The 24,735-nt window shown below is 33.7% G+C and overlaps 3 protein-coding genes across 5 annotated transcripts; 2 read left to right on the forward strand and 1 right to left on the reverse strand.

The window, feature by feature from the left end:
• Window positions 1–7,702: 7,702 nt before the first annotated feature.
• Window positions 7,703–11,229, forward strand: LOC107902561 (protein MAINTENANCE OF MERISTEMS-like). Its single transcript, XM_016828718.1, has 3 exons — window positions 7,703–7,715; window positions 10,506–10,567; window positions 10,681–11,229. The coding sequence occupies exons 1-3, from the start codon at window positions 7,703–7,705 to the stop codon at window positions 11,227–11,229; spliced, it is 624 nt and encodes a 207-aa protein (XP_016684207.1).
• Window positions 11,230–16,776: 5,547 nt separating this feature from the next.
• LOC107904846 (uncharacterized) lies at window positions 16,777–17,487 on the forward strand. Its single transcript, XM_016831350.2, has one exon. The coding sequence runs from the start codon at window positions 16,777–16,779 to the stop codon at window positions 17,485–17,487; it is 711 nt and encodes a 236-aa protein (XP_016686839.1).
• A 3,210-nt stretch (window positions 17,488–20,697) lies between these two features.
• Window positions 20,698–23,583, reverse strand: LOC107904844 (probable microtubule-binding protein TANGLED). 3 transcript variants are annotated; one of them, XM_041094565.1, is made up of 7 exons: window positions 23,084–23,583; window positions 22,773–22,952; window positions 22,334–22,391; window positions 21,995–22,137; window positions 21,846–21,904; window positions 21,343–21,524; window positions 20,698–21,229 (listed from the first exon to the last, which is right to left on the reverse strand). In XM_041094565.1, exons 4-7 carry the CDS (start codon window positions 22,030–22,032, stop codon window positions 21,212–21,214), a joined length of 297 nt encoding a protein of 98 aa, XP_040950499.1. In that variant the 5' UTR covers window positions 22,033–22,137; window positions 22,334–22,391; window positions 22,773–22,952; window positions 23,084–23,583; the 3' UTR covers window positions 20,698–21,211. The 3 variants fall into 3 exon arrangements, with proteins under 3 accessions (XP_040950499.1, XP_040950500.1, XP_016686837.1); XM_041094566.1 differs by lacking the exon at window positions 22,334–22,391; XM_016831348.2 differs by having other exon boundaries at window positions 22,773–23,583.
• Window positions 23,584–24,735: the final 1,152 nt, after the last annotated feature.

Raw genomic sequence — 24,735 nt, forward strand, 5'->3', positions numbered from 1 at the left:
TGCATAAAAATCCAAACTTTTATATTTTTCTTATGTTTTTCTTCAATGGCTTCCATGTTCTGCACTTTCATGTTCATTAGCTTTATTATTAGTACGGGTAACTAAACTTTTAAGGGGGTTGGTTGATGGAGATGTGGTGAGCTGATTTTTGGATGAGGGACCAAATTGTAATAAATTAGACTAATTTGAATGAACCTAAAAACTTAGGATTGACGACCCTAAGGAAATATCTAAGCAAGTGAGACCAAGAGGAGATCTTGTTGAGCACCAATTCATTAGTCTTGGGTTAGCCGGTGAGATCGAGAGATAAACCGAATTAATTTGTCTAACTTGGTAAAATTGAGATCAAGAAGTAAAATGGAACCATTTTAAGAGTTTAAGTAATTTGGATCCCTAATTTGAGAATGAGTAAACCACATTGAGATCAATCAACCACCTTTTGTTATTTATTTTTTAATTTCATAATTTCACATTTGTTACAATTTAGTCCTTGGTAGTTAGATCGTAGATTAGTTTAACCATTCTTGACTCTATTATTTGCTGTAATATAATTTATAAGTTATTAGCTAGTTAGACTCTCTATTTTGCATGCTCGTTCGTAGAAATTGTTTAATCTCCAACTCTCTTGGGTTCGATCCTCAGAGTACTCTTATACCCCGTTGTACAAATATATTACAATTGACTTGTCACACTTGCAGGCACCACACCTATTAGTTTTATTCGATCCTTGTCTATCTGTTGATTTCTTCCTCTCCCCCTGTCTTTCATGAGAGCGAATAGGAGAGGAAGGCGGTCAACTTATCAACAAGAGGAGTTGTAGCTCATAGAACAACAACTTTCTTTTCCACGAAACCTAGATGACGTTTCTCCAGTGCTCGATAAATCTTTAACATGAGTTGCAACCTCATGTTTCACACGAGCATCAATCAAATGTTGATTTTCATTGCTCAAATGTGCTCGATCCTTCCTTACCCAAATCTATCTATGTTGTGGTCTTATTGTTCCATGCATTCTTCTAATAGGTTTTGCAGTCGAGTTGAACTTCTTCCAATCTCGCATCATTTTATAACAAAGGGGTCTGATATGTCCATCTTTCCCACAATAATGGCATGCAATCTTTCTAAAGTTTTTATTCCCTGCCTCATGACGAAAAGAAGAACTCACATCTTTAGCTCTAACAAAAATTGGATGAGCGGTAGTTTCCTTACCTTTATTGATGTAACCAACTCTTCTATGGCTTGGTTCAGTTCTCTTTGAAGCCAAAATCTTATCAAGCTTCTCACTTTGGCCTCCAAACTACTTCAAGACAAAATTTGCATCATCTACTCACTCTAGGTTGCTTTCAAAGCATCATCCTTTTCTTGGACCACTATTTCAAGCTTTTTTTTTCTCATTTAAGGAGAATAATTTATTCCCTTAAGGAATCATTCAATTGGCACAATTTCTCTATTTTATTTAAACATCCCTCAAAGATTTAAAAGGAACACCGTCATTATCCGAATCTTCTTCAGAATTTGTTGGAATATGGTTTGGAACAGTAGTAATAAAAACAATATAGTTGCTTACATATTTATCTACATAAGAACTTCCTTTATCACTCCAAGTGATTGTGGGTGACTTCTCTTTCTTCTTAGTATTAACACATTCTGATTGTAAGTGACCAAATCTCTTACATTCGTAACAGTAAACATCTTTTTTTTTCCTATCTCACTGTATCTACTTTAGTTCCCTTCTTAACGAACCTCTTCATGCTTTTGGTGAGCAAGGCTAATTGCTTTTAAATCTCATCAATATTCTCCATTGTTTGTTTCCCTGTTGGGATAGCCTTTTTAGCATTGAATGCTACGTTCTTTAGCAAATCCATTTTTTCACATTTTTCTTCCTCTATATTCAGCTCAAAGGTTTGAAGTAAACCTATTAACTTGTCCAACTGGGGAGCAGTAATATCTTTGGCCTCCTCTATTTTCGTGACTTAGTGATGAATCGTTCTAGTAAAGATCTCAACATTTTGCGTACCAATTTATCATTAGAAAAATGTTCACCAAGATAGAAAGCCTCATTAGAAATCTCACATAATATTGCATAAAACTCAGAGATATTTTCATATTCAAACATTTTCAAATTTTCGAACTTGGTTGTTAAAATATAATGTTTTGACATACGTACAACATCATTTCCTTCATGTTGGTTTTTCAAGATTGTACATGCCTGCTTAGCACATTTGCATACAAAAATGACTTTAAGTTGGTCTAAGTCAACTTTATTGAAAATTACATTTAGAGCTTGTAAATTTCCATAAAAAGCAATAGGGGTCGAGTAACCTTCCTTCATGGATTCCTCAATCATAAATCGAACAAAGGATCACCTTTAAATAACATTTAAAGCCTGCTTTGATACCAATTGAAAAATAATTTGTTTGCCAATATGATAAATCAACTTTGATTAACGTTAATAAATAGAATATACTATCTTTTTATTGGTAAGATCATACCTATTATCAAAAATCAATCTTGAACCTAACGAATCATTTCTTTTTCTAATATAAAAAATATGAGATTTCACTAAGTCGATTTTTAAGAAATATTGAATTAGACCATTTGTCCTTACTTAAACAAAGGAAGCACAAACCTCTTCGACTGAAGAACTTTTGTTGTCTTAGCCCCAACTCAACACTAAACAAGTTCAAACTAGCTGAATACTTGTGTAAAAAATTCTCCAAGTTGGTTTGCCATTTCCATAAAGGATATAATTGGCAACTCGAAATTGCATATGATCTTTTTCCTGAAATGGGTTTTGGGGGAAGAGTGTTGCTAAATTTAGACTGTCTGATATTTCATATGGAGTTACAGGCAATAGGCAATGAAAAAAATAAGAGCAAAAGAATTGACATGATCAATATTTATTAACGTAGTTCAAACACAATGGTCTTATGTTTGTAGAGCCTCACCCAGTAAATAATTTATTACAACAATTGTTCGAATCACCTATTAGCTTAAGCCCAATCTACCCTTACACAAAGAAGTAATTGCAACCTTAATACCAAAACCCATTTGTTACAAATCACTCACACAAATACCTCACAATTCAACCAATAAACTTTCCAAAGAATACCTAAAAGAGTGTCACAAAATAACCACAAGAACACAACAAAATTGTTGACAAATACACTCCAAAAACTACTCTTGATGTGCAACACAAAACAACTTATTTATAGGCCTCTTCAAGTGGTCAATCGATAATGTTTTGAAAGGCTTTAAACTTCTATTTAAAAGTTAAAATTATCCCATTAATTTTCTAGAGTATTTATCACTAAGCTTTCATAAATCAATCTTCCAACTGCTCTAAAACTTTCTTGAATAAATATGATATTTATCTCTAAAAAAAGAATTTTAATAATGAGACTTTCATGTTTATCCAATCACCTCAAGCAATTCAGTTGGGAGTCTTAGTACCCTAGTCTGCCCATGCTTCTAATTTTGTCAAATATGCCACAATCAAGTGAACCAAACTCAACACAAACGATATCTATTCAAGGCCCAAGTCATTGACCCAAGTAGAGAAACAATTTCATTATAACAAGACCTGGAACCAACAACAACTTTCTTAATAGTAACCATCCCTCAAAAGTAAAAGGCACAAAATGTTGCACCACAAATCCTCTATTTTTCTCTTTTTAATATTTTTTCTTCAACTAGAAATTTCTAAATTTAAACCTAAAAAAGAAATGAGTCTGTCACATAAGACAAAATAGAAAGCTCAAATCATAGTTACCATGGCATAAAAAAGAACCGATAACCACATATACTTATTGAATAAGGGCCAATTTGACAAATAAAAAATGCAAACGTTGAGGACTAAATATATCATTATGCCCTATTTTTTGTTTATTTTTCAACGTCATGTTATTGTTTATTAACGATGTATGAGACTCATACACCAATCATGTATCACATATTCACCATTTATATAACACATCTAATGATAGACATAAGTTTTTTTGTTTTTGTAAACTCACATACCACCGACAATGGCAAATCATTGCCACACATACTATTAGTAGCAATGACGAATCTAAAATTCTTTTTAGTAGGAGCTGAAATTTAATTATACATTCTTGAGAGAGAAGGCTATCATGTATTAATTTATAATTTTATTATTTTTGAAGGGGCTAAATAGAATTTTATTATTTTAAGGGGTTAAAGTGTAATTTCACTACATATTAATTTATAATTTCTTTATTTATAAGAGAACTCAATTGAATTTTTTTTTATTTTGAGGTGCCAAAGCCTCTACCTTCGCCCCTCGAATTCACCTTGGACTTGTAGACAATTCTAACAATTTGATCCCATGAGGTGGAAATAGGGATTAACACTTTTAACCAACCAAACTTTGGGTTAAAATTTACCAAGGAATGTAAAGAGTTAAACTCATTTGTGAAATATCCTTTTGTAAGATAATAGTACGATGCTTTGGATAATAAATTCAAATTGCTTTCATCAAATTATGCTTTCTGTGCTTTGGCCAATATCTATTGAAATCATATAAGTGATGAATTAGACTAATCTAAACATATATTATTTTAATTAAAATGAATATCACTCAATTTTATCTTATAAAAAATAAATTATTTTAATTATAATATATAAATATTAATATAATTTATATTTTCATTTTAATTAATAAAAAATTTACCAAAATATTTTTTTAGAAATTCTACTAATAATCAAATAGCATATTAAATTAAAGAAGATTTGAGGATTTTTTACAAAATTATTATAAAAAAATAAAAATAACCAAAATATTATAATTTTTTTATTTACCAAAATAAAAAAACAGAAAAAAGAACCTACAAAAAGCCTGCATCGAATTGACAACACCCTGGTCAGGCCAAGGTGATTGGCGGCACCAAAGGTGCCAAAGCCATTGGTGGCACCAAGCTTATAATAGGGCCGGTCGGTGGTTGGGGGGAGAAGGAGAGGGAAAGAAAGAAAGAAAGAAAGAAAGAAAGAAAGGAAGGAAGGAAGGAAGGAGAGGAGAGGAAAGAAGAAAAAGAAGGAAAGAAAAGGAAAGGAGAAGAGAAAAAAAAAGAAAGAAGAAGAAGAGGAAAGAAGAAAGAAAAAAAAGGAAAGAAAAGGAAAGGAGAAGAGAAAAAAAAAAGAAGAGGGAAGGAAGGAAGGGAAAAAAAGAAAAAAAAGGTAATTTTTATTATAAATTTAATTTTTTTGTAATATTTGTGTGTTAAAAATTTATGTTATGTAATGTACATTATACGTATTTTATTATTTTATTTAGCATATATATTTTATGAAATATATTTAGAATGAAAAATTCATGGCATGTACATTGTATGTTGATTAGAGATTTTTTTTTATGAAATTTACTTAGGATGTTGAAATTAGTTGTTTTAGGAAAATAGTATTAAAAGTAAAATGATAAAGAAATATGTTTAAGAAAACATAAAATACGAAAAGAAAAAACAAAAATTGTATATTCACCGAAAATAATAAAATGCGAAAAAAATTGTATATATAATAAATTTCAAACATAATGCATTGAAATAATGTAAAATTATAAAATTAAAAATTACGATATTTTTTAAAATAATAAAATACGGATAAAAAAATAAGAACAAATGGCCGAAGTAAGAGTATTAGTAAATTTTTTAAAAATTCAAAAATAATTAATACAAATTATTGAAACAAAATGTACTGAAATAATATAAAATAATAAAATACAAAAATAATATGGTTTTATTGAAAGTAATAAAAATCGAGAAAATAATACGAATAAAGGGCAGGGAAAAGGGTTTTTTGGGTTTTTTACCAAAATATTACAAAAAAATAAAAAAAATACCAAAATGTCGAAACCGCTTTTTGAAAAAACAAAAATTTCAGTTGTCGACTTTAAAAATAAAAATTGGAGTCGCCACCGATCCTTTATTAAGGTGTGATCGGCCCACCTTAAAAATTATTTTGGTCTACGAGTTTTAAGAAAATGAGTTCGGGAGTCAGTTACGCGCGAGGAAGGGTTAGCACCCTCGCAACGCCCAAAATCGGTACCAAGTCGATTATTTAATGTCTTAGTGTCGAATTTTTTTTTTAAATTAGCTTGAATGATGAAATTTGCAAAAGGATAACAAATTGTTCAAGTCATGTAAAGAAATCGAGTCACAATATGTTAAGGTACAATTCCTCATAATCCTCGAACTTTGAATATCACTTTTTATTTTATGCGAAAATCTTCATTTCGAGAAGGTAACATGCCACACCCAATACGTTAGGGCACGACAAATTAAGTTCCCAAAAATGATTTTTGGTGCTCGTGTATTTAAAATAAAGAATATCCTCGGTAATTTGAAATCAGCAAAGAAAATCAGAACCCAATACGTTAGGGCTCAATTTTCCTCGAAAATTCCAAAACCTTGAATATTGGTTTTTATTCACAAAAACTCATGAATTGAGAAAAATTAATTTTAAGGCTTTGATAAAACCCCAAAAAAATAATTTCTAAAAGGTATGTTGAAAACCTCAATGTTCAATTATGTGGCAGATACTTTAATTTAAAGCATATATGAATAAATATTTATAAATACATATACAAGTACAGTAAGCAAATTTGCAGATATGTATACACATATATTTAACACACATATGATAATACTTATAAAAAGATGGAATGCAATATATATAAAAAATGCATGTATGAGTGAATATGAAAATTGTAAAAAAATAAAAAAAAAAATGTACATACGTTAATGCACATAGAAGTGTACAAATAAAAAACAAAATTTATAATAATTTCTAAAAACATGTATATGTAAAAAAATGCATATGAATTAGAAAATGTAGGCATATACACGTATATATCTACATATTTATTTATAAAAACTATGGGAGCAGAATATATAAAAATATATGACATATGTGTATATAAGAATTAAAATATGTATGCATATATGTATCTATTTTAAAAACGTATAAGTATATATATGGAATATAAAGTATGAGAAAGTTAAAAAAAACTGTAAAAAAAAGGTTTAAAAAAATGTATGAATGCATGTGTTCATGAAAACTTAAAAAACATATATGTATTAATTAAGCATTAAGATAGGCGTATATAATAATAATAATATTATTAATAATAACAATAAATAGGATAAAATAAAAAATGATATAGCATAATTATGATAAAAACAAAAAATTGGATTAAATTGAGTTAAAAACGAAGCAATGGGGCGAATTTAGAATAAAATTTTAAAAAAGGGGCCCACTCGAATGCGCGCGTAACAATGGAGGACCAAAAGGGAAATTATCCCATCATTCCAATGCGCTGCGCAGCGAGGGACCCAATTGAAACAAAAAAGAAATATGCGGCCTAAATTTCAAAAAAAAAACAAAAGGGGCTTGACTGAAGCGCGTCGCAGCCAGCAGGGACCATTCGCGCAAATCTCCCATTCGGCCAGAACGCGCGGATCCTCCCCTCCGGGTCGGGTCACCGCGCGGGCCAAAGCCTGGATAAAACGACGTCGTTTTAATCTGCTATTTAAAGCAGTTTTTTTCCATTAAAACCATTTGAAACCAAATAAAAGAAAAAAATTTTAAAAAAACTGTAGGCCTTCTGCTAGGGTTTTCTTCTGGCCCCTCCTTACACCACCGCCGCAATCGGTCTCCGCCGCGTTTTCGCCGATCGGAGATGCGGCGCGATGGGCTCCGAAGGTAAGTTTCTTTCCTTTGTTTTTGATAAAAGAAAAAAAAGTAAAATAAAATAGACTGAGAAAATAAAACGCAAATCACCTTAAAAAAACACTTTGTATTCAAGATTGTCTCTGTATTTTCCTATTTCTTTGCCTTTTTTTCCCCTCTTCACAGATTTCCAAAGGCTTTTATAGCCCGAAAAAGATCAACTACAAGTGCTATGTTTACTGTTTTCTCTCATTCGGACTCTTTTGAGTCTATTTTTTGCAGGTGTCGTGCGCGCGAACGGCGCGCGTGGAGAGGTCGGCCTCGAGACGTGCGGCGCTTGGGACGTCTGCTGGAGGCGCGGAAGCTGCTGTGGCTAGGGCGTATAGTGCTAGGGTTTTTTGTTTAATTTTGCAATGTTGGGCTAGTTCAATTGGGCCTACGTATGTTTTTAAATTTGGGCTATGCTTTACAAGGGCTTGGGCCAGTTGGGCCTTATTATACAAAATATTATAAACTTTTTTTTATTTACCAAAATAATAAAGGAAAAAAAAGAGGGTGATGGAGGGGAATAAAAATGCGGCAGCAATGAAGAGGAATAAAAAGGCGGCACCAATTTGTGGCTAATTGCCGTTTAAGCCCTCCTTACTTATTATTTTCTTTTATTCCCAATCAACACACTAAATTAATAAATTTCAAACATTATGTACTGAAATAATGTAAAATTATAAAAGACTAAGTTTATGATATTTTTTAAAATAATAAAATGCGGAGAAAAAAATACGAACAAATGGCGGAAGTAAAAGTGTATTATTAACTTTTTATAAAATTCAGAAATAATTAATACAAAATATTTCAAAGAAAATATACTGAAATAATATAAAATAATAAAATACGAAAATAATATATTTTTATTGAAAGTAATAAAAATCGAGAAAATAATACGAGCAAAAGGCAGGGGTAAGGGTTATTTTCTTACACCAAATTAATTTAAATAACACACTAAATTAATAAATTTCAAACATTATGCACTGAAATTAGGGGTGAGTAAAACTCGATTCGACTCGAAAAAATCGAAAAAAATAGAATTTTGAGTTAAACGAATCGAGTTATTCGAGTTAATCGAGTTATTCGAGTTATTCGAATCAACTCGAATTTTTTTTCGAATTTCGAGTTCGAATCGAGTTGAGTTTTCGAATTCGAATTCGAATAATTCGAATATCAAACTATAATATTTTACATTTTTACCCCAAACTCCCAAACCTTTTTACTTTTCCTTCAAAACTTTTACTCCTTCCCATTTTCCTCCAAAAACTTTTACTTCTCTCCCCTTCCAACCCCCCAATCTACCCAAAATCCATTTCCCACCAAAATTTTACTCTTCCATTTATTTTTTCTCAAAATTTTACTCCCCAAAACCCTCAAAACCTTTTATTTCCCCCCAAAATTTTTACTCCCTCCCAGTTTTCCCCTAAAACTTTTATTCCCTTCCCATCCCACCTCCCATCTATCCCAAACTAGACCTGTCCATGGGCTGGGCCGGGTTCGAGTCGGGCCCGGAAAAAATTCGTGGCCCGCCTCCTAGGCCCGGGCTCGGCCCGGCCCGAAATATGGGCCTGAAATTTTGCCCAAGCCCGGCCCGGGAAAAATATCATAAGCCCGAGCCCGGCCTGGCCCATTTTTAATAAACATTAAAAAATTATTTTAAAAATAAAAAAATAAAAATATTTTAAAAGTGTTTTAAAAATAAAAATAAAAATATATATTTATTATATTCGGGCCGGGCCGGGTCGGGCCCGGGCCAAAAAAGTGGTGCCTGAGGCCCGACCCGTTTTTTAAACGGGCCTCGTTTTTTTGCCCAAGCCCATATTTCGGGCCTATATTTTTACCCGAACCCGGCCGGCCCGGGCCACCCAGCCCATGGACAGGTCTATCCCAAACCCTCCCCCCTCTATTTTTTTAATATTTTCCCTCCAAAATTTTACTCCCCCTATTTACTTTCCCTCAAACTTTTATTTCCCAAAACTTTTTATTTTTCCCCTGAACTTTTACTTCACATCCTTTACTCTCAAATAAAAAATCAAAATTATCCAAAAAAAATCACTAAACATAAATAGTAATAATTTTATTTACATCTACTATTTATATTATTAAATTAAATTTCATATTTTATATTATTTATATAATTGAATTGTTTAGTCATATTGAATATTTATATTAAAATTGAATTATTAATTATGCCATAAAATATTCGTTTTAAAATTTTATATTGGTATCAATTTCACATTTTATTTTTAAAATAACTTTTATTAAAAAATCATATTTTTACATTTAATATATTTTTAATTCTAAAATACGTAGTGACAAGAATCTGAAGATAATTGAAACAACTAAGCAAGCAAAGAAGCTAACCAGTATATAAAAAATTAATAAATAAATTATGAATTGATGAAAGTTAATAAAAAATTTGATTAAGGTGGACAAATTTTATTACGATGGGTGACAATGGTTACAAGGACCCAAAATTATTTTTTAAAATTTAACTCGAACAAATATATTCGATTTGATTCGATTCGAATTCCATCTCACTCGACTCGATTCGAGAAAACTTCAAATAAAGTTAGGATGATAAAATGAGATTTAAAAACTCGATTAACTCAAAAATTTTCGATTCGATTTGATCGAATGCCCACCCCTAACTGAAATAATGTAAAATTATAAAATTAGAAATTATGATATTTTTTAAAGAAATAAAATACGGAGAAAAAAATACGAATAAATGGCCGAAGTAAAATTTTTTTTACTAACTTTTTTTTCAACTTGCAGGCATCGCAATGGCTCGATTGATTGGAAGCGATAGACACATATCTGATGCGGCTAATAACGCGGTATGATTTATTATTTGTTAATCACGAGTTCTATTTATTTAAAAATGATATACGCAGTATATACAAATAAATCATGTTATCGTAATATTTTTTCTGTAATTTAACACTATCAGGACTCGTTCCGAGTATTAAGGGGCCTTGTGAGTGTTTTAAAGAAAGCTCCGGATGCACGATTGATGACGTACTTGGAGCTAGCCAGATTTGGGTCAGTAGCATTGATCCGGTCCTCCGACTTGCGTTTTGATTTATTATCTGCGCTAGTGGAGCGGTGGCGCCCGGAGACCCACACTTTTCATTTTCCGTGCGGGGAGTGCACTGTGACCTTGGAGGATGTTGCATTGCAGCTTGGGCTCCCAATTGACGGGAGTCCCGTAACGGGAGTATCTTCATTTACCGATCTGACTGCACTTTGTTATCAACTCCTAGGAGACTCGCTAGGGGACGGTGAGTCATATTTTTCCGGCATAAAATTTACATGGCTGAAAGCCAAAATTAGACAATTATTAGCGACTGCCACTGAAGGTGAGTTGATGTGCGCTGCTCGAGCGTACATCATGCATATGGTAGGGGCAGTACTCATGCCTGATGCAAACGGCGATAATGTGCATTTGATGTACTTGCCCCTGTTAGCTGATTTGCCCACTGCTAGGTCGTATAGCTGAGGTTCCGCCGTTCTAGCAATATTGTATCGGGAGCTTTGTCGGGCGACAAACCCGGATGTTGTAGACATGGGCGGATGCCTCATACTGCTGCAGTCCTGGACACTTTATCGGCTGCCGTTTTTGGCATCCGTTAGTCACCAACCGTATGTGTATCCACTGCTGAACAGGTGATAAAATATAAATTGTCATTATTTGTAGTTATAATATATTGACTAATGTTACCAATCCTAAACCCTATATTATTTTTTGTAGGTGGAGTGTTCGTCCAGGTATCGGGAAGTCGTATAATGTCCCGATATACCGCCTCATGATTGAACAGCATGCCCGGGAAGGGGTAAGCTGCTATTCTAATATTCATGACATCTATTCTATTTCTATATCTTACTCACATGTTATGGCTCTAACTCGTTACAATGTTATTAAGCATGCAGTTTATATGGATGCCATACCGTAGGCCAGAAATTACAAATGTTGTACTGCCGTCCGCATATGTTGATTCCCACATATGGTGCACTAACGCACCAATTATCAATTTCAACGTAGTTTAGTGGTATCACGGAGATCGAGTGTTACGACAGTTTGGTTGCATCCAACCTATCCCGGATCTGCCGTGCCAGGTGGGGGTAGTTCAAGGCATGACTAAGCGAGGAAAATTTCAAATGGATTGTGGAATTAAACACCAGAAATTTGTGGCACGTGGAACGATCGATTGCATCGAATACCTCAGATGGTTATGGCTACCGACCCGCAACCATATCAGAGTGTATACAATGCTACTATAGTTGCAGGAAGCCATATATACTTGGAGGCCAGTCGACTGTAATCCCCCCGCACGTGCAGCAACTTGGGGGATCAGACACAGCAAGCCCGATGGATCCGAATCCGATGGCATATTATCCTCCGCGACCAACAGAGCCCGAGCAGGAGCCCCAGCCAGATCCCAAACAATTACAGTCAAATGTGGATTCACATGGCTATCGTCTGGATTTAGCCAGCGGTGACTATTTTCCGAGCTTCGCAAGGGGCGAATACGCCTACAATTTTGAACTGTTTGGATCCTACCCGTCGCAATACGGCATTCCCGCCCCGTCCGACCCGTATCCGCAGCATTATGGGACTCATTCCGGTTCAAGTTCGTCGGCAGCGAACGAGCCATAGGATTTTTCCTCTATGTTTGCCACACCCCCATCTGCATCGAATGATGATGTTGGTCGTCGCCCAGAACGTGATCGTCGACCTCTGAATAGGTATACCCCTAGGACAACACCATCAAACCATCAATTTTAGGGGTTTAATGCACTTTTTGTATAAATTTAATATTTCTAATTTAATATTTGCTTACTTCTGAAATTTTTTGTATAAATTTAATTATTCTATTTTTTCATTATATTAAAGCTGAATCCAATTATGAATGCCTCTATTTTCGATATAATTTTAATAATTCCAAATGCGCACATGGTATTTTATAACTTAATTTGGATACAATTTAAGCATAAGCATAAGCCGAATAATAAAAATTATTTCAAATGAATTATACTTTTTATAACAATATACATAAAAAAATTTACAGCATTAGGTCAATTTCGACCCGATCCGGATGACTGTCCAACATGAAAGTTTCGGTCAGGGCATTTATTCCGACTATGACCACTTAACCTGCATATTCCACAACGCTTTCTGTCAGATTTCTCCCTAATGTCCATATCATTACGGATTCTGCTTGACTGCGGACGACCCCTTGGATTCCTCCGTAGCCCTCTGTCTAGGAGAAGCTCGAAAGTCATCGGCGGCACCTCCCACTTAGATAGGTCGGACAGGACGGGGAACTCATTCTTCCAGACACGCAATGTGCGCTCCAGCGTGTACACATCATCGACATATTGTTCAGCATCTAGGTTGACTTTAGCACACGCTGCCACGAGATGCGCACAGGGATAATGAAGTGTTTCGAACCTCATGCACTCGCACCGTCTGTTTCAGAGATCAACTCCGTAGGACCTAGTTGGTATACGAGGTTGATGACTGATGGTCCCAGTAACTTAAACGTTTCCAGTCGTCGTGAATATATTTCCACGTTTATTGACCTCGCCAACCGACGGTTTGCGACCATTACATCCCTGACATGTTCGACAAACACATGTCCCGCCTAAATCTGGTCGACTTGCTGCTGACCCATTCTTGGCATCAAAGTAGCCAGGTTGTAGAAAGTAGCAGAAAATACCGATGCAATCAAAAGATGACGTGTTTTCAACAAGACAGCGTTTATCCCCTCGACTAAGTTTGAGGTCATTTGGCAATAACGAAAGCCCTCGTTAAAACTTTGAGCCCACTGCCACGGCTCCATTGTGCCCAACCATTGTCGGAAAGATGTGTTTGTCTACTCCTCCATGTCACTCTCAAGTCGGATCATTCTTTTCCGGAAAATATGTGGCTCTAACTCGTACGCTGAATACGTATTAAGGAAAAATAAGTTCTAGTAAGTCGATAACATCAAACATTACAACTTATATTGAAAATATAATGTTATCATTTACCCATTGCCACGACTTGTCTCTTCCAGTCAGCATTCTTATAATCTTTGTGGAAGTTAGCCGCAATGTGATGGATACAGTAAACGGATCTCCACGGCACACCGGAGTGCCTAATAGCTGTAATTAAACCCTTTCCTCTATCGAAGATGATGCAAATGTTATCGTTCCTAATAACATACCTCCGCAAATTTGTGAGGAAGAATTTCCAAGACTCCATGTTCTCTTTATCTACGATAGCAAATGCTATCGGGAGCATGTTTCTGTTACCGTCTTAAGCAACTGCAATAAGTAGGATCTGTGTATATTTTCCATACAGCCAGGTCCCATCCACCTGCACAAGTGGCTTGCAGTGGGGAAATGCTCGCACACATGGATCGAACGTCCAGAACATTCGATGGAAAATCCTTTTTGCCGGCTGTAACTGGTCGTCCTGGCCGTAATATGGCATTGTCTGCAACTCAATCACAGTCCTCAGTACGTACTCTCGCATAGTTGCTATCCAACCTTGAAGCTCGTTATACGACGAATCGTAATCCCCATACAGTTGCTCCATCGCCATATGTTTAGCTATCCATGCCTTCCGATATAAGACTCGATACTGGAATCGTGCTTGCATTTCGGCAATCAGTACCGAAACTTTAATGGTCGGTATGCCCTTCACCATTGGCATGATACACGTACAGATAGTTTTCGAATCAAGTTTTCCATGATTTTCTGTCATACGTGTTGATGTGCATGTATGAGGACCAATAAATTTTCGTATCTCCCACATCTGAGAACTTCTAATGAATGCAGCTCGTACCTGCCAATTGCAGCCTTCCGCTGCCTTCAACACTCCCCAACATATATTGTCGGAGTAGACACGGAGACTTTATAATCCACCGATATATTCATGTTGTACCGTTTAATGGCATATACACACTCTTATTTACAGCTGAATCTCTGGCCTATGAATAACTCCTCATCATCAGATGTTACGGCCAGCCCGCAAGGATGAACTATTTCAGGGTACTCCGGGAACTCAACTATATACGCTGCGTCGGGGTCTATGAGCGACATGTGTGGCCCAAGATTATTGTGTATCAAAATACGCCGCATCTACTCCCCGACCGAAGAAGCGTTAATGCCTTCATCGTCAATATCATCAGGTACATCGTCTACATCGGGATCACCGTCACTATCGACCTCTTCATCCCAATGATCGCCACCACCTTCTTCTTCACCACCAACCATATCAACATCGGGTGTAATATTCAGGTCGATACCAATCCCACCCATAGTCGATTCACTATCAACGTATGATATTGGAGCCACCATCCACGGTTCTTGAGCTCCGTGTTCTTCATCAGATGCATTGATATCTTCATTTTGCTCCATACCGGCTAACTCAGCAAATAAGTGAATCGGTGCATTCTTGTCACTCTCATTCCCACAGTAGAGATCGACCATTGTCTCCACGTCTTCGTCCTCTACAAGTTCCATTTCGACAAATTTGACCGGATTTGTCAAAACTGGAAACTTGTAGAAAATTTTGAATTCCTTCTCCCACAACGTCTAAGAATTTTTGCATTAATCATTGCCTTCATTTCATCAAACGAGACATTTCTATTAAATTTCATTGCTATTTGTTGCCGACATTCAAATACACATCCAACACTTGTTGTCAAGATGACTCCATCGAAATAAACGCATACAAAAAGCTTAGCATCCATCTTCAATATTTAATATGTCAAAAAATAAACAAAATCTCATAAAAAATCTCGAACGGTAAATAAATTACTTAAAAAAAAATAATGTTTCAATATGCAATTTTGTACATGAAAACTGTTTAACCACTAATCCTAATAACTAACACAATAATAATATTAATAATTTTATACTCAAAATAATACACACTAAAATTATTAATTAGGGTTTTACTAAAAATAATAACTAACTAACTATAATAATAATACTAGTTTTTTACTAACTAGTTTATTTTGGTAAATAAAAATAATAACTAACCATAATAATAATACTAGTTTTTTACTAACAATAATACTACTAAGTTACATCTTAATACATTAACAACAACAACAACAACAACAATAATAACTAAAACTATCAATTTGAGTTTTATTAATCTTAATAACTAAACTAAAACAAAAAATATTACAAAAATACAAAACAATAACAACAATATAATCAATTATTTTTTTAAAAAATACCTTTTTTTTCTCTTCTTTTCAGCAACATCTCTTCTTCTTCTTCTTCTTTTTCTTCTGATTTTTCTCCCTTCAGCTGGACAGAGCTCGTGTTTATAACACGAGTAGTGTCGCCAATCAGTATGGCACCATTGGTGCCACCAATGGCTTTGGCACCATTGGTGCCGCCAATGGCTTTGGCACCATTGGTGCCGCCAATCACCTTGGCTTGACCAGGGTGTGGTCAATTCGGTGCAGGCTTTTTGCAGTTTTTTTTATTTTTTTTGTATATTTTGGTAAATAAAAAAATTATAATATTTTGTTAAATAAAAAAAATTATAATAATTTAGTTATTTTTTATTTTTTTTATAATAATTTTGTAAAAAAACCCAATATTTGACTAAAATATATCTCTATGCTTAGTTAGAAGACACCCGATTCTTTTATGAATCATGTGATTTTGTGTTGGTGACGTGGAAAACTCACGTGGCAAACGTTTTAGACAAGGATTGGGTACAGAGCGTGTGGGCGCGTACATCCTGCATGCAACCACGTGCCTTTTCCTGTCACCGTTGGATCAGATCTCAACGGCCATGATCCTCCGACAAGTCCTCGAGGACAACGTGTTTAGCATCGGAAAACAAGTACATGGTATACAAGTGTACAACTAAAGGAGATCTTAATCAAATAAAACTACAGCTTTGATAAATGTTTTTAATCTTTTACGATTTCTTGGAAGGGTGAAGATTAAAACATTTATCAATGCTTGCGGCAACGTAAACCGATTTTCCGAGGCGGACCATAAAAAAAGAAAAGAAAAGAAAAAAGCAGTAATGGCGGTGGCAGGCGGTGTTTGTCGCGGCGGAAACGTTTGCCTCCGGCGCCGCGATTCTTTCAATCTTTTCAACTTCCATAATCAGAATGCTCGCCCACGTTGTTTCATGGTCTCAGGTTCACAATCGTCATCGGGATCAAGAAAAGAAAAGATGCTGGCGTCGTCTAAGGTAAGAAGAGTAAGCCTTCTTCAACCATTGTTGAAACAAGAAAAGACGAGAGGGAAGGAATTGTCGTACGAGAAAATAGACGAGTGGATGAGAGATTCGGTGGCGGAAATCGTGAAGAGGTTGCCGGAATCTCCTTTATTGGTCCAGGTGTTCTCCGACGTAAAAAATAACACCACGAGAACAAGGACGGAAAAGGCGGAGGAAGATAAGTGGGGTTTGGTGAAACAAAAGTGGGAGAAAGGGGAGAGTCCAATGCCTGATGGGGTGATTTTTGTCGAACAAATACAACAAGGAGAAGAAGAAGAGGAAGGGAAGGAGGAGGTTTGTAATACAAGGGCATGGGGGATAGTGGTGCAGGGAATTGGGGCGGCTGCTCCAGCGTGTTATTTGTTGAAGACGAGTAAAGTGGGTTCAGGGTTAGGGATAAGGTGCACCCACTTTTGCTTGGTTAGGGTAAAGAGTTTCAGGGAAACTGCTTTCTCACAGCTCAAGAATTGTTGGCTGTCGCAGCAGGCGATCCTTGAAGACAATGAAACATGAGCATCTGATTTCTATTTTCTTGATGATGAGAACTGGTATTATGGGAAACGGGCCCTGTTAAGTATTCACAATTGATGTACAATATAGGAATTCAGAATTCAGAATTCAGAATTTTCACTACTCACATTTCTTTTATAATATGATACCGGTTTTAAATTAATTTAGCTCTTCCTTTTCATATTTTTTTATGCTGATTATTTCTTTTAAAAATATCATTTCCAAAATTTGAATTTGAATCCTCCTTTTTCTAATATCTGAAAATAGATACACAGAATAACCTTAAAAAATAATTACAATTAAAAAAAAAAAGGCAACAACTAATTCCATCCGTTGTTATTATTCTTCCCCAGATTTGAATTAAGTTGAATAAAAAACCTATATTCACATCGGTGGTGTCGCCTCTTTAAAATCTTCTCAGCTGTGCTGCTACTATCACCGTGAGACAATTCATTCAACAACTCAGCCAGAGCAGTACCTTCTTCCTCCCCAACCATGGTTCATGCACTTAACCGTGTATTTGTATTTAAAAAAAAAAAACAACAACTAAGAAGTGTACGAGCCTTCAAGTTATGTCCCCAAAGTGGAACAATTCAAGAATGTTATCAACTTTCCAAAATTGTTTTCGAAGGTAATTATTCTCACGTGGAGTTGTTCCCGATAGTTGCTTCCAAATGTGCTCCTGCAGCAAACAAATGTTTTTAAAAGCCATCGTTGTTTTGCCCAATCCATCAAAATTATCATTCACAAGAGTGTTTTCATGCATTGAACTAAAATAAAATAAAAAATGAAACAATGAGATATTACAAGTTACATGCAATGTTCAAAAACCAAAGTCTATTCTCTTACAAGGCATTTAAGCTTTGCTTGGCAGGTGGAAAAAACATTGGAATGATCGAAAATTAAAAGGTAGAAAATTAGAAGGACGGAGAACAATTTTTTTTAAAAAAAAACCATAAGTGTGAATGAAAAAAATAAAAAGAAATTACTTAGTTAGAATTGAAAAATGAAAGTAAAGAAAATAAAACATTTGAAAAATACATTTTTTTGAACTAGCATACACCATCTCTCCCATTCCATCATTCAAATTTGAAATGATTGATTTTTATATATTAAGATGGAAAATGATCATCTTTCTTATTTTCTTTTATCTTATTTTTCTCTCCAACCAAACACACTCAAAATTTATTTTCTTTCCATTTTTTCACCCAACCAACTACACCCTTAAAAATAATTGCTTAAGCTATTTAAATAGCAATGTGTACAAGCAAGTGATATATGAGCAAATGTATTTTCTTCTATAAAAAAAAATGTCACAAAATAAAGAAAGAAAAGAAAATGGTTTATAATAAAGATTTCACTAAAGTATGTAAAAGAATAAGTTTTGGGGCATTTGGAGTCATTGTGATGAAATATAAATGTTGGAGTAACAAGAAAATATTCATTAGCTATGGGGCATCGATCCCGAGATTGATCGTTTAAGGATTATTGATTTCAAAGGGTTTTGATCCTTGCACAAGGGAGATTAGTCCAACACTTCATCGTTTTTTTAAAAAATCTTTAAAACGCATTGGTATGATTTAGGATTCACTCAATAATATTTCAAATAGATCAAATATTTTATTAAATGTTTTTGTGTATTTTAGATAAGATAACTTAAAATAAATTACAATTTCTAATTTTTTTTGAAAGTGATACAAGTACAATTAAAGTAGAAATATATGTTAGAGAAATCACAAGTAGGAGTGTTCAAATTTTGGTTAAAATTGACTTAACCGATCGAATCGATCTAATCGGTTGATTAACTAATCTAATTCGGGCGGAGGTCAGTTAATGATTTTTTAGAAGTTCGGTTATCGATTAATTCAGTTCGAAGTTGGGCAATTAACCGAACTTAATAATTAATAATACAAATTATATGTAGTTTTAATTCGGATAATTCGGTCAAATGAACATTATCAATTTATTTTTCATATGTTTTATACTTATTTTAACCAAAAAAACAAAAACATATAAATTTCGGTTAACCAACCAAATTAACCGAAATGATTCGATTCAGTTAATTTTTTTTGAAAAAATTCGATTCGGTTAAAAGATTAAAAAGTTCGGTTTGGTTAATCGTTTGAACACTCATAACCACAAGTATTAAACAATTACAACACGAATTGTCCAAAATAAGAACATGTACAATTTAGACTAAAGCCAACATACACACGACAACTATACATAGTGGGACTCGAAAACCCGTGCATACAATTGCTAATGATAAATCTTAAATCTAGGTACTCAAATTCCAAAGCCTCATTGGTTGTACTTTCAATTATTTAAATGTTATACCATAAAATCAAGGGAAATTCTAGGGTGAGTTCCAAAACATCTAAGGGCACGTTTGGTTCGCTGTAATGAAATAGAGATGTAATTGAATAGAGCTGTAATAAGTAATTTAATTGTTTGATTGAATGGAATGAAATAGAGCTGTAATAATATTCTTGTGTTTGGTTGAATGAAATGATGTTGTAATAGCATAAGGAAAAAAACTAAAATGACTAGAATACCCTTAGCAAATTTTTTTTAGGTAGATGATTATTGTTATTGTTATTGTTATTAAATTTTAATAAGATTATTATTAAAAATAATTTAATAAAATAATATATAATTTAATAAAATTCTTAATATAATTATTATTATATGAATTAAAAAAATCATAATATATAATACTATAAAAAATAATATATAATCTACTTTAATTTCTTATTAATAAAATTTGAAACATTGAACTCATCCTCTTCTTCAACATCAAAACCGCACCAATTATAACAATAATCCAAATTGATTTCAAATTTTTTGGCATTTAAACCATTCCCTCTTACTAAACCTGATTTCACCACGAATTCGTCAAACTCTTTGTTTCATCTGGGGCAAATTATAGGTTTAATTTTCGTCCTTTTTCTCTTAAATTCTAAGGAGGAATCTCACATTTTTTTCTTCAATTTTATTATGAAGAAAATTTAATAAATAAATTTGATGAATTTTATTAGATTTGGAAAATGGTGCTTTAAACAATTAGATGATACACCTTTAGACTCCACAAATAGAGTCAAAAGATTGACAAGTGTTCCATAGAGGTATAGTAAAATATTAACCTAATAAGATTAAAAAAGAAAAAATGTGAAATTGTTTTCTGGTAGAATCTAAATAGAATTGAAGAAGAAATAAAAGGGAAATGTTACAGGCTAAATTAACCAAAATGGTAAAGATTGAGGGCTGTATCTACAATAATATAGGGATTGTGCTTAAAATTTACGCCATAAGTTAATAGGCCTTAAAACGTTTGTGATAATATCCAAAATCTTGTCCCTATAAAACTGGGTGATGATGTTACACTAACCATGTTGGCTTTTAGAGACCCGAGTGCTAATACCTATCAAAATTCACTCAGTCCCATATACATATATATAACACACTCCACCTAATCCAATTTTACCTCATATACAAACACTTTTGTCTCTCAAGTCTCTACAGTCTCGTTTTTCACTTGTGTCCTTTGGATCGCTGCTTCCGAGTTGTTTTCAAACCATTCAAACCTTCTTTTATTGGCTTCATATCACCATTGCTTAATTGGTAGTCAAATGTTTTAACATTCGTAACAATTGCATGAACTATGGTCTCACTTTTCGGGACTAATACGGTTTTCCTCTCCACCACTGCAGTCTGCCCGCATTTCGAATCATCCTTTTCCATCAGACTAGAAGCACCAGGAACAGTATATTTTAGCAGAACAGGGAATATATCATGGCACGACCAGAAAAAAAACAACGGAAAAATTTGAGTTTTAACTCAATTGGTTCATGCAACTACCTTTAAAAATTGATATCTTTGCTTCTTGTGTTCAGTCAATGGAGTTTTAGGATCCTTAGAAGTATTCTTGGTTTTGTTATCAACAACAGCTAGGATATGTCTTGCAAATTGATTTGCTTGAAGTATTTCACCCACTGTTTCCCCTACTAACATTGTTGGTAATGACATTCTCCTACATTCACCTGCATCAAAAAGGTTGGATAAATCCAATTATTTGCCATCTTAGCTTGCTCAACGAAGTTGAACTTTGAAAAAGATCATTTCATCAAAAATTATCTTATAAAGGAAAGCTAGTCTAATTGGGTTTAGGGTATATATGTATCTAACCACACTCAAGTGCAAGAGAGTACAAGAGGTAGACAAATATGGCATTCTAAAAGTTACCTTGTAGTGGATACTTATATAGGAATTTCAAAATGAATGATAAATTCAAGAAACAATGCTCAAGAGAGGGAAACTAGGCCACAAAATTTAAGAATATAAAGAAAATAAGAGGGATATACCTCCTGCAGTGGCTGGAAACTTCCCAACTGGTGATTTCCTTGGAGTAGAGTTCTTTATCCTTCAAATTGAAAACCACCTAATTTAGTATGCAAAACAAAAAGATTGAACCTTTTGGCACAGTTGAAGACAAACCAAAATTTGATCTTACCTCAAGGACTCTTGCTTGCATTTGAGACTAGTCCTCATATAACCCCTAGTACGTCTTGGACTTAAACTCACCCCTGATATAACCTTAGACCCTCTTGCAACCGTTAACTACAACTCTTGCAATCTTGCCATACATTTCTCCACCTTCAAAATCCCAATAATAATTAAAAAAGCAAAAACCCCATAAGTAAAAAAAAAAACACTTTTTTTTTCTCATGATTTGATTAGAAAATGAAGTGCCCAAATTTACAATATGGGGGAGGATTCGTTAACATATACGTTAAATACACAGAGATTCATTTTCTAAAATAAGATTTTGTGTCTTTAAACCATAACATACATCGCGCATTGACTTGATGTCCAGATTCTGCTATTGAAATTCCTTACGAAAATCCTCCCTTGAGTATAAGAAAATGAAAAAATCTGTTAGTTTAATGTCTTTCACAGGACATTCAATTTCTGCAACAAAACTAGCAGGCAAAATCCTTCGATTTAAGAACCAAAGCTCACTTTCCAGAACACACAGACACATACATATATATATTGCATATACATTTGCTCCATTACAGGCAAGGAAACACAATCCATTTGCAAGCCTAAAAAACCAACTCAAAATTTTGCATAAAAAAAGACAGTCAAGAAATAAGTAGATAGATTTTAGCTCTTACACGACAAGGGCACACGAATAAAAGCATGAAATTTCCAGGCAGGGGAATGTTATAATCAACAAAATGTTAACCAATACTATGAACAAAAAATGATTCATAAGCAATACTCACAAGAAGTAAAAGAAGGCAGTGGAGGGTTTCTTAGGCATTTTATCTTCGATTTTTGTTTTCTTCTTCAGCTTCGATTTGAGTCTTGACTTCGACTTGGGTCTCTTTTCTCTCTCGCTAACAACACTCACTTCAGCTGTCTTCTTCATGTTCTCACTTGATTTTACCCTTAACGCCGTTTGACTAACAATTTTTTTTCAAGCAAAAGTGTCTATTGTTAACCCCAAAAATTCCTTACAAGCAAAACAAACTAAGAAAGCCATAATTTATTCTGCAAAAAATACAATAAAAGCAAAAGGGTAAGTGAGAAATACTGATTGGAGGCTGTTGATGGGTTCTTAGCGGAAGTAACGTAGGTTGAAAATGAACGATCATTTTTCGACTTTGAAGCTTTCTTCGCCATTTTTTTTCTCCTTTCTATTTCTAAGACAGGTAGGAGATGGAGACAAAGACCCAGTGTTGGCTGGCTCTCACCAGTGAAGCAGTTGCCACCATAAACTCGACTGTTTCCGGTGGGAAGGTGCTGGGATTTAGACTACCACAAGCGAGGGTCAGTGCCAAATTGCTAACGTATTGCTCTCAGAGGAAATGGGGAGAAGAATGAGAAATAGGAAAGCTTCAGATGTGAGAAAGAAAGGGTAATCAGAGGAAATTTTTCACCCACCTATTCGTTGAATAGATATTCCCAATCCAGACCACCGAATTGTAAACGACACTTTTGCCCTGAATAAACCCGCTTGGAATAGTGCTGTAATAACTCATTACAGCCAACCAAACAATGGAATAGGCATCGGCCACCGAATTGGGGAATGCATCCCTATTCCTCTAATCAAACATGTTGTAAGAATTTATCAATATTTTTAAGACTTTATTAAAATTGATCTTTTACTAAAATATTTAAGAATTTACCAATATTTCTAATATATATTGATAAACCTTAAAAATATTGATAAATTCTTAGATATTTTGGTAAAAGTTTTTCTAAGTTGAAGCAAACTAATTACCTTTGGGATATATAATGTATAATAACCCCTTTTTAAGTTCATTTATCAACTTCAACAAATTATTGCTTAAACAATAAAATATATTTAAATTATACTCATTTTCCCAAATTTATATGTAAATTTATCTTTGTCACGAGTGACGCTAAGTTATATTTCTTATCTAAAATAGTATCTAAATTATGCTCCGTACTCAAATTATCCCGGCCATTAAAAAAATTTCTTAACCAATTATTTTGTGACAAGTGACAATTTTTAATTAAAAAATCTAAAAAGGGTTAACTATTTTTTCCTTGAGCTTTTTTTTTTAACAAAAACAAACTTATAAACATATTTATTTCTTTTGTTCTTCATCAATAACTCCAGTGATGGAAAATTCAAGAACTCATTAAAAAGCTCATCTAAACTCATATTTCAATGACAAAACCTAGATTCTGACAAGTTTCTTTTCCTTTTTAAATCTCAACTTTAATTCCTTTCTCACCCTAATTCAAAATCTATATGTTATTTTTCTTCAAAATAACTTACTTCGTTATTTTCTATATACTTTGTATAAAAAAATTAATATTAGGTGAACTTCAATAATAAAATGACCCCAAATAAAGTATGAAATCCAAATACATAAAACAGGTTAAGTAGAAAGAAAATGGAAATAGGATTGCAAAAAAAATCTATAAGTTAAAAAAGTGCATTAAAAGAGAAGAAAGAATTGTGTGAGTGAGATAATGTAAAAAAAAAAAGAAAAATTTTAGAGTTAATATTTTGTACACAAACCACGTAAATATTCAATTCTACAAAAAAAAATTAAAAAATTGTTATGTGCCTCTTTTCTTATATATATATATTAAACATTTTATTATATTTTATAGGACACTTATTATTACTTAAACCTTGTGAGGTTAAAAATTTCACTGACATGTTCCAAATGTTTTCTCAAAGTTTTAATTTAATTAAAGAAAAATTAT

Source organism: Gossypium hirsutum, chromosome D05 (genome assembly GCF_007990345.1).
Source record: "Gossypium hirsutum isolate 1008001.06 chromosome D05, Gossypium_hirsutum_v2.1, whole genome shotgun sequence".
Taxonomy (NCBI): domain Eukaryota; kingdom Viridiplantae; phylum Streptophyta; class Magnoliopsida; order Malvales; family Malvaceae; genus Gossypium; species Gossypium hirsutum.

Excerpts from the sequence above, each read along its gene's own strand:
- LOC107904844 (XM_041094566.1), bottom strand. The coding sequence starts at position 22,032 with ATGAGGACTAGTCTCAAATGCAAGCAAGAGTCCTTGAG. Across the intron at positions 21,905-21,994 it reads TGCAAGCAAGAGTCCTTGAG|GATAAAGAACTCTACTCCAA; the intron begins GTAAGATCAAAT and ends TTCAATTTGAAG. Across the intron at positions 21,525-21,845 it reads GTTTCCAGCCACTGCAGGAG|GTGAATGTAGGAGAATGTCA; the intron begins GTATATCCCTCT and ends TTTTTGATGCAG.
- LOC107904846 (XM_016831350.2), top strand. The coding sequence starts at position 16,777 with ATGGCGGTGGCAGGCGGTGTTTGTCGCGGCGGAAACGTTTGCCTCCGG.
- LOC107902561 (XM_016828718.1), top strand. Across the intron at positions 10,568-10,680 it reads CTGATGCGGCTAATAACGCG|GACTCGTTCCGAGTATTAAG; the intron begins GTATGATTTATT and ends TAACACTATCAG.